The 15,628-nt window shown below is 40.6% G+C and overlaps 1 protein-coding gene across 1 annotated transcript in view; it reads left to right on the top strand.

The window, feature by feature from the left end:
- LOC126269609 (thyrotropin-releasing hormone-degrading ectoenzyme-like) overlaps positions 1-15,628 on the top strand; it is a 253,127-nt gene that overhangs the window by 183,568 nt on the left and 53,931 nt on the right. Inside the window, exon 15 of the mRNA XM_049974005.1 lies at positions 8,210-8,388. Coding sequence (XP_049829962.1) covers positions 8,210-8,388 — 179 coding nt within the window. The remainder of the gene's footprint in view (positions 1-8,209; positions 8,389-15,628) is intronic.

Raw genomic sequence — 15,628 nt, forward strand, 5'->3', positions numbered from 1 at the left:
AAAATTTACACTTAAAACACATGGTACCTATAATGACTTTCGCCTTGCACCAGCACAGTTTACTGTTTGTTTCTTCTTAAAGTCCAATTTCACATCTGTATGATGAAGTTGATGCTACACAAGCCTTGTGTTTTATGATTCTTTCCATAACCTTCACAATTAAGCAACAAGAGATGCACCTCCCAGCACTAAATATGTTGAACTTCTTACATCTCACACATACTTCTGATTGTTTGCTTTTGTTTGTGGAACTCATACTGTTCTGTTTACTCATTGTCTACATGGTTTCTTTGTCACAGGCTATAGATGTATCACAGTTTTCTTAGATTCTTTTAACACAATGTAAAATGCAATACATAACTGGTCACAATACCAGCCGACATTTTTGCAAGATGCACACTTATCTTCATTAAATTTACCTTTATTTATGGAACTAACACACTTTCAAAATACATTCGGCACCATTTTGAGATTAACCACAAGAAATCCAAGGTAGGATCCATGAAGTCAGCATGAATTTGGCCTCATGGCTCTATCAGCATTGACCTGGAAGAGAATTAAATGGGTGGTGCTGGCTGATGCACATGGCAAATGGCATACTGTCTAACCACCTATGCAACAGACCAGTAGATGTAGCAGCTTGCCAAATGATTTATCCTGGAAATATCCAAGTCATATTGATGCAGGAGTTGGAGCACCCATCATTACGTGGAGGATGGCATGACCACTTGGCACTACTCAACATCTTCTGTATGGAGTGTGACACACACTGCCAAACCCGAATTTGGTGCCATTGTTGAAACAAACAATGAGGGCCAGGTGGTTGAGCATCTGAGAGTTTTGAAGGCAAAATTCGCTGGACATATCGCTGCACCCACTAAAAATGTGAGTCACTCCTAGATGCTGTAGCAATGTCCTGGGAATTTACAGGGAGCTCTTCAAGTGATCTCCAGATGGGTGACTGCCTGAAAACGAATTATCTCCTGGTGATCAATTTCCGGATCTGGACATGCTGTAAGGTGATAAAGTGCATTTGTGTTAGAATGACGAGGAAAAGTGAATGGGCCGTTGAAAACTACTCTAATGGAGAGAGCAAGGTGCATCACACTCCATACAGAAAATGTTGAATAATGCCAAGTGGTCATGCCATCCTCTCTGTAATGTTGGGTGCTCCAACTCCTGCATCAATATGACTCGGATATTTGCAGGATGAAGCAAGTGGCAAGCTGCTACATCTACTGGTCTGTTGCACAGATGGTTAGGCAGTGTGCCATTTGGCATGTACACCAGTGTAGTGTGTGAGTATTTTGCATGTGTGTTGCACAGTGAGTTTTCTGTTTCACACTGTCTAATTAGGTCTCCACCATCCATCATGGGTGCTGTGTTTTGTCTCTTAACTCTGTACTGTTTCCTTTTACTATATAACAATTTATATGTTCATGTTTAATCTATGCTGAGTTCTGCCATTGTCCATAGATTGTAGTAACCAGTCAACAACAGTCATTTTTTTCTTATGAGTCTTGTCTTGGTGTGCACTGTGTCTAAAAAACCTTTGTTATTTACCACAAACTAAGCAGGCTAACTGGCCAGACACGCCAGTACTCAGCCCTATGGCCAAACTGGTGATTGTGACATGATATGCACCTGCCTGCCATGTAAATGACAGGAAGTATTATCACAGGGTGATGGAAATTCCAATAACAATCAACCTGCTGTATTCAGGCTTGCCTTACAAATAACACCTTTCTGGCCTCACAATCCGATGCTTTGACTTGCGCAAATTGAAGCCAGTTTCTTTTATTCGGGAATAACCACAGATGCTAGCAAGTTTGCACTGGTAGTGAGCCAGGCGATCATCAGTGTGTGACTAAGGTTGGTAGTGAGCCAGGCGATCATCAGTGTGTGACTAAGGTGCAAGATGTGATTGCTGTGCTGCCTGATTTATTCCTACAACTGGTTGAAGGCACAGCTTATCCACCAAGTATCAGCTTTGCAAGACGAATGCCCCCACCAAGTTCTGATGCAGGAGTGCATCTGGGACTGTAAAAGTCTCAGTACTTGTGGCACCTGTGAAGCAAGATTAACACTGGTAACATACTGGACAGCCTACTGAGAACCATCTGAAGTAGTCAGTTGCTGTCTTCCATCAAAACAATATTAGTTTTGCAAGTGAAGATGTCTCTAGATGTGATGGCACACCTGGTAAACAACATCCAGGATGTTAAGTCACCTGCACCTATCACTGTAGCTGCTGCACAGTGTGCAAGTAATTCTGCCACAGTATTGCATGCTGACCATGATGCTATGATGGCAAAAGTAGATACGTTGACCAAGCAGATCGGCCATTTAATGTCTCATCAGAACACCAGTAGCCATTGTGGCTGATCAACATCCCAGAAGCACTCATACAGCACTACTTCATCTGTGCCATTGACTGAGTCACAGCAGGGATTAAGTTGGTACCACAGAAGATTTGGTGATCAAGCACATTGATGTACTAAACACTGTGTGCACCCAAATGCCAGATGTGATTGGATGTAGAGGCTTTGTCCAATTACCAGTCTGTAACACAGTATCTGTTTGTGAGTGATTGGTGTACAGGCAGGAAATATAATCTGTGTATCTTCCTGCGAACAATTCTACACCGGTGTAGGCTGCGTATGTCATTCTGTCTGGATGCTGCAAACAATTCTTCTGCACAGTACTCACTGATTTCAGATGGACTTAGGCCAACACCTGACATTCATGTGGGACTTCAAAATCATGGACACCACAGAGCCAATAATGGGAAAGCACTTCCTGGCATACTACAACATTCTCCCTGACCACCATGGTTGACCAAACTATCAGGATTCAAGCACCATGCAACCATCCAATCCATCAAACTGACTGATGATTACAAGGAACCATTGAGAATTGTCCATCTGTACAGTGTGTTGGACTGTGCCAAGGCATATACACAGATACCAGTCACTGAGGAAGACATCCTGAAGATGGCCATAATTGCACCACTTCGCCTAAATGAAAGCAAATTCATGAAATTCAGTATCAGGAATGCTACGCAGATGTGTCAGAGATTTATTGATTCCATGTTGCAAGGCCCACCATTCTGTTTTGCTTAACTTCACAACATATTGGTATTCTCAGCCTCACCAGAAGAACTTTGCCAGCATCTTGGAGAAGTTTTCAGATTGCTGAACAAATCTGGCATTATTCTGAACACAGCAAAGTGTATGTTTGGTGAGCCAAAAGTCAGTTTCCCTGGCAGATGCACCTCTCTGTCGAGTGGCTACCACTATTTGACAAAGTGGAGACCATCCTGCAGATCTCGTGGCCATACACAGTTAAGGAACTGTGTTGATTCCTAGGGTTGCTGAATTTTTATCGTCAATGTCTACCACATGCCAGCAGAAATTCAGAAACTGTTAATGGCTGTGCTAGTAGCTCTGAAATGTGAGGGGAACACAACAATTATGTGGACAGATTGCATGACTGTTGCATTCAAATGAGCTAAACAAGTAATGGCAGAAGCTGTATTATTGCTGGACCATCAGTCAAGTGTGCTATTACCATTGATAGTAGATGCAAGCCAGGCAACAGTGGGAACTGTAATGAAACAACACAACAAAGATTCATGACAGCCTCTAGCCTGCTTTTCATGGAAATTGTCAACATGTCAGCAAAGCTCGGTGCATACAATCGAGAACTGTTTGTGATGTACAAGGCAATCAAATACTTTCATCCTCAGCTGGAAGCCCATGAGTTTACTATCTTAATGGATCACAAAAACTGACATATGCCTATTGATAGTACAACATCAACTGTTTACTGAAGCAGCACAACCGGCTATTGTATACTGAACAGTATATCGAGCACCTGGTCCAGTAACATCAACTCTGGTTCCAGCACCAGCCATGACATTAGCTCTAGGGAACCAGTGCAACATGAGATCTGGTCGCTGTATCCATTTCCCAGTTCACTTCCTACATGGCACTCCACTTCCGCTGAGTTGGTAGTTGTAGCAACCAGGGCCAACAGTTCTGTACAGTGTAGTGCACAAGTTTTTCATGCATGTGTCATACCGTGAGTGTTCAATGTTGCACTGACTAATTAGTTCCATGCTAACTTCCAGGAGTGCTGTGTTTTGTCTGTTATCTTTGTGCCATTTGTTTTTAGTTTATAGCAATTTATATGTTCATGTTCACTCTACTGTGAGTTCTGTCAGATTTTCAGTACTCACATGTCATCAATACACCTGACGTGTCATTCAAAGGCTCTCCAGTCTCATCTACAAATTATGTCACCATTTGCATCCATCTTTTCATTCCATTTGTTTATAGCCACAGAAACAACAAGTAAAGTAAAAAGCTTAAAAGTAAGAATACGTCCTGTGAGTAAAGTTTATTGTCTATCTACAATTTGATGAATAGCATAGATTAGTTCAGTTATTTCATAAACAGAAAAACAGTAACAGAAAATTCCATGGGTGTACTGCTGATTACATCGCACATTGAGAACTGACTGTACTGTCAAGAAACACAGAAAAATATCATTTGAGTATGGCCTCATGTACATTTCTTTTGTCAGTGCACATTGTGAATATAAAATTAGAATCTTGTTTTAGCATTCAAAAATCAACTAGCTTTGTATCAATGTTCATATCTAAAATACTTAATGCTTCAAATGGAAAATATCAAAATAAGAAATCTAGTAATACCAATGAATGAGTTAACTTATAATGGAATCAAGTTTTACTTATTCCACTTAGTTTACATTTTAACATTACAAAGGAGCTTGGTATAGCTCACTAAAATAGCCTCTTGACAATATACAATAATATAATATCTTAATAACTTATTTACATCTTACCATAGTGCTTTTAGAATATGGTTTGAACTTTTAAAGTGATGGACAATGTTACCTATCATTTTTTCTTGCTCTCCTTTCCTCTAGGCTCCAGGGAAACTTTTTCTGCTTAATTATTGTAGAGTATGATTTCCTCAGATTATTTCCTATTATTATGTAGATGGAAAAATTATTCCACCCTAAAGTTAGTGTTTATGTGAATCTTTCCATATATCCATGTTTGCTGTTGCATGAAATATACAATTTTTAATTGGTTTTGGTATTATTTTCCTTCAAACTGTTCACTGCTAAGACAAAATCCCTGACAAAGAGCTTAAACATGAGAAGGCAAGTTGCAGGCAAGACACTTGAACCGACTTACAATTTCTTCACTGTGTGTGTGTGTGTGTGTGTGTGTGTGTGTGTGTGTGTGTGTGTGTGTGTGTGTGTGTGTGTGTGTGTGTGTGTGTGTTGTGTTTATTGTGCAAAGTTCCTTGTCATTCACCTGTAAATGGATGGCTCCCTGTCCTCATTTTTTTAGTTATTTTAATTTCCTTTATTATAATACTTTTTGACTTACTTATAACTGGCCGGAGCAGTAATGAAGTTCTAGGCGCTACAGTCTGGAGCCGAGCGACCGCTAGGGTCACAGGTTCGAAACCTGCCTTGGGCATGGATGTGTGTGATGTCCTTAGGTTAGCTAGGTTTAATTAGTTCTAAGTTCTAGGCACTGATGACCTCAGAAGTTAAGTCACATAGTGCTCAGAGCCATTTTTGAACCTTACTTATATTTGTCCCTTTCTCTACATGCCTGATTCTACGAAAACAGGCTACATGGCACAGACATCCCTAAACCACCTTCACTCCCTCCACAAAATACTGTTACTGGGCAATCCTTTCTACCTTCATCTCATCACCAAAACTGAAACACTGACACTCCAACACCTAGAAGAATTTTCCAAACACCACCTCCACAACTTATCCAGCCTGCTGAACTCCTTACTCCCACATTGAGGCACCACTATCCACCCCAATCCAACTCACAGTGTTCCTCCTTGTCAACCCCTAATCACACCCAGACCTTGCCTAGCTGACCTTTTCAACCTACAACATCCTCCAAAATCCCCTACCAGCACTCCATGAAATCCAGAACCAAAACAAACCGAGAACACTGCTGTTAGTCTCTCCACCAAAATCTTCAGCTCCATGTAAGTTTCAGTCCTATCCAAGTGTCTCACATTCAGCCCATCTCCCAGGTTTAATCATGTAGGACTTGTGAAAGACCTAATCTCCTTCTGATGCTCCCTACAGTGGAAACACTTCTTTGCCATCAACCCCTCCAACCAAAGCCAATCCAATCCTAACATAGAACCCTGCCTGTCCCAATTCATACCACCATCCATCTGTGATCCTCCCACACTCCCACCTAACCATCCCCAGATCACCTTCCAGGAATTCCTAACTTCCAACATGGCCTCATGATCCTTACCCAGGTACCTCTTTAAGAACAACAACCTTTCAGGAGAAGAAAGGACTGCCCTACACAACCTAAATATGGATCCTGATACACAACCTAAATATGGATCCTGACCTGATTATCCTCCCAGAAGACAAAGGTCCCACCACTGTTGTGATGAACTAGAGTGACTACCTGACAGAGGTCCTCCACAAGTTGTCAGACACCTCCACCTACAGGCTCTGCCAAAGTGACCCTATCCCAGAAGTTCAATATAACCTCCAATTTCTGCTGAAATCCATAGGCCATTCTAAGAACCTCTCCCCTGATCCATTTCTGTACTCACTCCAACAACAGCCTGCACACCCACCGTCTACATGCTCCCCAAAATCCACAAACCTTGCAATCCTGGGTGCTCCACTGTGGCTACTTACAGTGCCCCTACTGAAAGAACCTAAGCTCTTGTTGACCAACATCTACAACCAATTTTCCAAACCCTAGCCTGCTACTCTAAAGATATCAACCACTTCCTGCACCAGCTCTTCTCCATCCCCACACCCTTATCTCCCATGTCCCTACTTGTCATTGTTGATGCAACCTCCTTATACATCACCATTCCTTGTGTTGTCCGCCCCCAGTAGCTGAGTAGTCAGCACAACAGAACGTCAATCCTAAGGGCCCGGGTTTGATTCCTGGCTGGGTTGGAGATTTTCGATGTGCAGGAACTGGGTGTTGTGTTGGCCTATCATCATCATTTCATCCTCATCAATGCACAAGTTGCCAAAGTGGTGTTCCACCATCCAACCAACTTCCATAACATCCAAGTTTATCACTATGCCACTCCCATCCACAATCCCTTGCCACAGGGACCACACCCTTGCAGAAAACCCAGATGCAAGACCTGTTCAATCTGCCCAACCAGCACCACCTACTCCAGTCCCATCCCAGGCTTATCCACCCCATAAGAGGCTGGGCCACCAGTGAAAGCAACAATGTTATATACCAACTCTGCTGCAACCACTGTACAGCATTTTACATTGGTATGACAACCAACCAGCTATCAACTAGAATGAATGGCCACTTCCAAACTGTTTCCAAATATGAGGTGGACCACCCAGTGACACAGCATGCTGCAGAGCACAACATGTGAGACCTCAATGGCTGCTTCACAATCCATGCCATCTGGGTCCTCCCCACCACCACCACCAGCCTTTCTGTGCTGCGCAGATAGAAGTTATCCGAGAGAGAGAGAGAGAGAGAGAGAGAGAGAGAGAGAGAGAGAGAGAGAGAGAGAGAGTACACCATCACCTGTCCCAGTACTCCTGTACAGTTTGTGGCAGCTAGTTGTGTTCTGCTATCTCACCACCATCACCTGTCCAGTTTGTGGCAGTTAGTTTTGTTCTGTTATCTCACATCCTACTCTGTGAAACTGTGTACCCAGCTGCCTGCCACCTGCCTCTTCTACCTGCACCCCCAGATAGCCCACAGATGCCCCACCCCCACCCACAAGCTGCCCCCACCCTGTCCCTTCCTTTTGCCTCTCTCCATCCCTTCACTCACCCCATCCTAGTTCTCCATATCACCCCAGCACACTCACTGTGGGCCAGAAAAGAGCAGGCAATCACTGAGCATAATGTAGACAGACAGGCATGTGCATGTGAGTGAGTGAGTGAGTGTGAGTGTTTGTGTGCATGTTTTTCCTACAAGCTTGAAAAGGAAGTTCATTGGGAAAGCTAGCAAAGCTCTGTAATTTTCATTTGTGTAGTTATCAACAACACAGTGCTTCTGCCTCCTGGTGAGTCATCACATTTTTCCTAAATAATTTGTAATTCTTAACCAGAACTTTCTGTATATTATTATATTTTGATACGCTACGTAAGGCATCATTTTGACTTTTTTATTCTACAGGAATATATATGGAAACTTTTTTCACCTCTTTATGAACAATATGGAGGTTTCAATGAGGAACTCATGCATAATGAAATGACTCCACAAGGAATTGTTATGACAATAATGTGCCATTATGGAGCAGAAGATTGCACAGAAGCCCTTGCTGCCAAGTATAAGCCAGGCACTTATACACATGAGTATGGGAAAGAAAAACTTACATAAACTTTTTGTTACATATTTATTAGTATAAGTTTATCATACAGCATTAATGATAGACACAGCATCAGCAGAAAAGTTCCTCTATATGCAATATTACAAGCTACATTAAGGCTGTCATTCTACATTATAAAATCTACTTTTTTATAACAAGACATTCTGTACAGAATGGAAACAGTGCTGCATTGGAAGTTTGTTTAGTGCTATGTCAAATTCTTGGGCTTGAGTTATTTTTATTTGATCTGGTTTGTTATTGTGTAATGTAAGACCAGATTGAATTACAGTTTCATTGTAGGACAGCATTCTGTAATATGTTTGGCAGACATTTTTGAATGTCCTGTGGTACAATATTTAAAAATATTATTTTTCTGTATTAACTTGAGTGAATAAGATGGAATACTTCAAAAATCAAGCTTAGTAAAGTCATCTACAAAATCTTATATAAGTATCACGAACAATGGTGGCTCTATAGCACTCTTTTTGATGTCTCATAAGTTACTTTTACATCTATCAATTATATCCCTTTAAGAATGCCATGCTGATTTCTGTTTGAATCCAGAAAGTTTGTCTCATATTCTGCATGCTTGTATTTTGTTCAATGCCTTTATCTACTGTCTTCTGTATCTCATGGACAAATGGAGCTAGCTGAGTTTCACAAAATCACTGTTTGCAAAATCCCCACTGATTCCTCAAGATGATGTGTTGATTCTTCAAAATCTGCATAACACACAATGATACAACATGTTGTACAATCCTACAACAGACATCAGCTATGTAGGACTATGGCTCTTCTTGAAATCAGGAATGATCTGGACCATATTAATAATCATTTGATGCCCTTTATTGTTTCCCAACATTCTATGATAAACTGCTATTAAAAGGTGAGCAACTTCTTTTATATAATTTATACAGAATTATAAAGTTATCCCACAAGGTGCAATTGCCTTCTCTGTGTGGAGCCATTTAACTTTTTTGTGTTCTATATTCACTTATCTAAATATTTGTCATTTCAGCACTTGTGTAAAGATTGAAAGGTGGAAACAGATTACAATCTCCTGTAATGAAACAATTTCAGAAGATTGAATTCGGTATGTAAGCCTTCTCTCTGTCAGCTTCTGTTTTGATATGAGTGATGATCACTGAGCAGCTGGATAGATCTTTCTGACCTATTCTTGACAAGATTACAGTCTCTCGAAGTCCTTCTGAAATAATGACTGAAGTGTCTGATTTGTCCTTGTCAGATGTGATGGATTCTGCTCCCACCCTCTGCCACTTCCTCTCTCACAGACTGAAAACTGTTATTTCTTTTCACATACCTTATATCATTAAAAAATTACTAATATTTTCCCAATAGGTAACTGTCCCATATGCCCCATATGACAAAATTATTTTTCTTTCTATATTGCAACCTGAAATTCTCTCCTTATTTCTCTACAGGATTTCTCATTTACAACCACTTTTGAACTTTAGCATAGCCTATATTGCACTTTCTCTTTAAACTTTTTATGTTTTTCCTGTAGTTTATTAGTTCATCCTTCTCTCAGTTCCCCCAGATCAGTAATTTTTCATAAATGCTTAGCACATAATAGTAGATACAAACAGCTGCCAAGTATAATAGTGAAATGGATAAAACTATAGGGGAACACAAAGCAAAAATCAGAACAGAGAACTGCAATGAGGTCACAGTCAAACATTTGCTGGTCATTGAACTGTTTGATCGCCTCCTGCAGTGTCAGACCATGAGCACCAGAACCAAACCACAGCATGACAGAGCATAATCGACGCAGATTGGCCAACCTACTGCCAGTCAGACACACCTTCTGGACATCGACATCATCCAGACACTTCAATGTGACCCAGAAACACTACTGATTCATGGAATCAGGACGGGGGATGAATACTTAAGCACAGTCATATCAGCTTGTTGCCATTCAGCCAGCTGGGCAGTAAGTGATGTCCAGTCTGCATCTATCCATGCCATTGCCATAACTCTGACACAACTAGGAAGTGAATGAGGAAACTCTGCCTGTCTGTCCAGACTAAGCAACCAACAATGGCTCCAGCTGCCCATTCCTGCTCTCCAGTTTTGATCAGCTGGTTGACACCAGCCACACTACTGTCATACCATCAGGAATGCTGTGACCTGCTGTAATGACCAAAGATACTGCTGAATGGCCTTTCTCAGCACTGCAGCCATATTAAGCCTTGTGTGGCAGCTGTGCCACCATCACTGAGTCAGTTCATCAGGTCAATGTCCAGGTGAGTAATCGGCCCACATCTCTGTACCACTGGCCATGTCTACACCTGCTGCTCAGTGCAGAATATGTGAAGAAGGAAATGCACTTGAATGACCATACCAGGCATATGGAATAATTAAAGAATCATTAATATTTATGGAGAAATCAAGTTGGCAGGTTGAATAAAAGACTTTATGTATGCCCACTGCTGGTCTGTCTGTCACTTCCCTATTTGTCTCCCAAATCTTCTAGAGGCCTTACCACACCCACAGGAAGACCTGAACCCATCCTGACAAGCAATAACTGCTCATTTTCAACTCTGGTTTTCCCAAAGCTACATTTTGGTGGCCAACAGGGATGATTCTACATTCACCTGTTACATTTGGTGCCAGAATCGAGATGGTTTGGAGACTGATAAATTAACAATGACTAAGAAGATACACAATATGCTGATGGCAGAATACTGTGATCATTAATTCAACAAGGGCACAAGATACATAAGTAGCAGCACAAACCTTTTTACTTTCACTCATGGGGTTCCATACATCCTTTGGTTTGAACCTTCCTTGCATTTTCCATAATATCAGGGTTACATACCATTGCAGCATTTGGTAAGGGACTGAAGGCCAAACTATTAACTCTAGTAGCATGAACACTGTGCAATTTACCTGTACATTTCACAGTTTGTGGGGTTTACCATAAGATAGGGCATTATGCTGGCCATTGCAGACAGTGTGTCTGACTCAGATGCAGAAGACCTAGTATAGCCTGGAAACTCAAGTTATTTCTTAATAGTATATCAGAAGAGGCACACAGATTTTTGTTGTGAACACAGAATTGTATCAAGTAGAGGTTTTAGAATGAGAAAGGATGATAAGAGTAGCATTTGTATCAGTAATCAGACATGCATAAGTAGGATTTAAGATCTTGGCTAAGCCAGGAATATTAGGAGATGTAATCTGGAAAATGTGAAACCCAGAGAAAATATTTATCTGGTAATACTTAGTTCATTAAGACAGATTTAGGCCTTGATATAATATTGATTAACATGAACTAGAATAAAGAGTTGCAATGGTACTGTTGGGTTAGGTTTTATTGTTTTCACATGATGTGGCATTGTCTCAAAACAGCTTAAGTGTTGAGACATGTCATTGGTCTAGATGTTGTCAATTAAACTGCTCCAGTTCCCTCTAGAAGCAATGTTCATGATAGCAGTAAATTCATCAGCAACACCCAGTTAACTGAAAGGGGTGACATAGTGGCAGAATGTATCAGATGTTGAAAGAGATGTAGAAGTAAATGAATTGAAGTGATTTTTTAATTAAGGACAGTACAGGAGTGGCTGTTATAGCACTTTTGGGTGGGGTATTATAGGACTATTGTACAGCACAGTTGGTGTTGGTATAGTGGCTGTGAAAAGTTATGGAATTTGTACGACACAGGTGAATCATTTATAGCACCTGTAGCTGGGTCAGTGGTATTGGAGAGTTCTTGAAGTGGGGCCACAGGATATATCTCTCAGTGCAAGAAGAATAAATTAAGGAATGGTGAAAAGAGAAATAAAATTTGAATGCATTCCCAAGTCACAATGTCCTGAGAACATGATGAAAGCAAGGTTACCACGCATCTCCTAGTGTTCCAAATAAACTTTTCTGAATTGTTAAGGTATAAGAATATGGAGCAAGAGAATAGTGTGCAAAACACAGAATTCACTCAGGCCAATATCATTAAGCAATAGGGCAGTACACAAATCACTCTATTTGCATACATCAGTTTTGTTCCACCTAAGTTATGGTAGAAAGCAGCCCACAGTACATTTATTCTCAGTCCTTGTTGATAATGGTAATTTATAAGATATTAGTGCAAACTTGAAGGTAGGTTTCATTACTTGTTAGGTCATAGTGCTGAAGTAAGTGAACAGTATATGTATGGATTAATGAAAAGAGAAGTGTACACATGAAGATGTAACTGGGTGTTCAATGTTAGCACTAGACAGTGTGCCATATTTGTGTACATGTGAGGCATGTCTTAGAGTTCTATTTTTCTGAAAGAAAATTTTTGTTTTAGCAGTTAGAGGAATATGGGAGAGGAAACTAAAGCTACTGGAAAACTTGAAGTAGAAGTCAGAGTCCAGAACTGCAGCAAGACCACAGCAAGACAGCATGTGCTGATAATCAATCTGTATGATCAGCTCCTCTGTTTTAAGACCATGAGTGTCGGACCCAGGCCATAGCCAGACATCATGTAATCAACACAACTTGGCTGACCTACTGCTGATTACACCATACTGTCCAGACATTGATACCCTCCAGATGCATTTATGTGAAACAGAAATACCATTATCACTGTATTAACAGCAGGCATAACCTGTATTCAGCCAAGCTGCATGAGCTCATCATTGTTCAGCGAGCTGGGTAGTAAGTGATGCCCAGTGTGTGTCTGTCAGAGCCACTCCCATAACTCTGCCACTTCTGGAATGCAAATGAGGGAGCTCCACTTGTCTGCACATAAGTGCAGCCAAAGTTGTGCCAGCCAGCCACCATTGATCTCTAGTTGTTGGTCCACAGGTCAACCTTGGCCAACACCATTGCCATACCACCAGAAATGCCACGGCTTGCTGCAATGGCAGAAGCTACTGCCTTGCTCAAAAATGCAACTGTGTGAAGTCTTGTGCAGCATCTGCGTCACCATTGCTGAGTCAGTGCACCAGGTCAATACTCCACTGAGAATGCAGCCCACCTGTCTCACTGCTGGTAGTGCCCAAGCCTACCACTCAGAGCAGAATATTACATGAAGAAGCAAATGAACTTCAATTACTGTACTAGCTAGACAGAATGATTGAAGACTTGTTAATACTCATGGAAGAATCGATCTTCCATGAAGAATCGATCTGATATCTGATTGAATAAAGGACTGTGTGTGTATGTACCTACCACTGGTCTATCTTCTCCTTCCCCACATGTATACCTTGTCTCGCAAACCACATTCTGACCTTACCACACACACAGGAAGACTTGAGCCCATCCTGGCAAGCTAGAACTGCTCGTGTTTCGCTCCAATTTTCCACAGCTACTCAAGTCCCACTACAGTAGGAAGAACACTGAATTTTTCAAAGTCACTTCTTTAGTCCTGTTTCTTATCTCTCTCATGTGTATGCTTCTGTTTAATTTTAACCTCATTTATTTCAGGAAAAATATGTGACTCAAATTGCTGAAAGAAAATGTTTTAGAAATATCAGCCATTGGAAAATAGAGGCTGGAATAATGACAATTTATGAAAAGAACAGATTGCTAGTCACTAGGGAAACTTCCCATCACACCCAGCTCAGATTTAGTGGTAAAATGGCCCAGTGCATAGCCCTTCAGAAACTGAACACAGAAGTGGATAGCCCTGCAAAAACTGAACACAGATCAAGCATGAAAACAGGAGTAAGGTGTACTGAACTGTGAAAAAAAGCAAAATAAAAACAGTGAATGGTCCAAGCTTCACAAGTCCAATATCAAGAGAAATTAAACAGCCATGGTGTCATGGTTAAGTGGTCACGATGTTGGACTGTAAACCAGACTAGTCATGTTTGAAACTCCCTCATGCCATTTATTTATTTATTTGTTTTCACATCATTATGAACTGTCCATCTGGTTACTGAAATGTTTGTTTTCTTTCTGTAGTCTTAGCAGTTGAGTCATTTGGTAAGAATACATTAATGCTGCAAGTAAATGTGATGAATAGTGAGAGCAGGTGATATACTACATAGACTTCTTACAGAAATTAAAGCAACAGATAAACATATATGAACTATGTTACAACAAAGGAATTGAAGAGTAAACACTTCCAAAATGGAACGCAACTTCAAAAATGTTGAACACAAGTTTTGACAGAGCATACAGAAACTGTGCGACTGTGAAACTTACATTTATTTGTTGCAGCTTGTGTGATAAACTATTATGGTTCCTTCATTTCCTTGAGAGCGATGACACTCTCATATGAATACCTATATTGGGCAAGGAGGCATAACTCACTCACTTACCAGGGATACAAATTAGATGTATCAATAACAGATTCCTATCATATGACACATATACGGTGACTAATTCTGTATACAACATGCCAGATGTGTTTCCCGATGGAGGATTCAGTTGATTTTTTGCTTTGTCATCAAACATTTGTGGTTCATATTAAAAAGCCACTTCCTTTCTGCTGCTAATAGAGTAGTTGTGCAGAATTAACCATCATTATAGGTCCCTACCTTACACCTCACTGTTGCAAATGAATGTTTTTTTCTTTAAAAGAATGCCTTTTGGCTGAAAGCTCAGAAGTTTTGCAGTCTTTCGCTGTGCAATTCAGAATCTCCTTTATATGATGAGTATCAATCTATCCTTTTCATAATATTGTCACTATTCCACCTTGTAATTTCTACAGTTTGATTTTGCCTAGCTGCTTTTCTTCTGTCCTGCAACCCAGTGCTGTTTTCATTTGTCACAACTATCTAACACATAGCTTTACTCAGAGTCTGTCCTGTTCTCTTCTCTTCTTTCCTGTGTTTTGTCTGTTGCTTTCCAAATTCCATACACTCTGACTTATGAGCCACACCATAACAACCATCTTGTCTGAACAACACACAGTATGTGACCACATTGCTTGTTGGTACATCTCACGTCCCAAATTATTCCTATCAATATAATTAATCCTACAGCTTCAAACTGAGAACTGTTTTTCCCTCACTCTTACATATTATTGCATTCCTCAACCCCGAATACCTTTTTGTGCCCCATGGATCTGCTGTACCCTGTACTACCAACTGCCTCTCCTTCTGTATTCCAATACTAACCTCATCTAACCCATTTACATCTGCTGTCCCCTCTCTTCATATATATCCATCTACTGATGTGTCTTTTTATTTACTGTTAATTTATTTATTTTTCTCTTTGACCTCATTGTATTTTCAAATTGATTTTAGTTTGGTTTTGCCTTTCACTATTTGCCT

This window comes from Schistocerca gregaria, chromosome 1 (genome assembly GCF_023897955.1).
Source record: "Schistocerca gregaria isolate iqSchGreg1 chromosome 1, iqSchGreg1.2, whole genome shotgun sequence".
Taxonomy (NCBI): domain Eukaryota; kingdom Metazoa; phylum Arthropoda; class Insecta; order Orthoptera; family Acrididae; genus Schistocerca; species Schistocerca gregaria.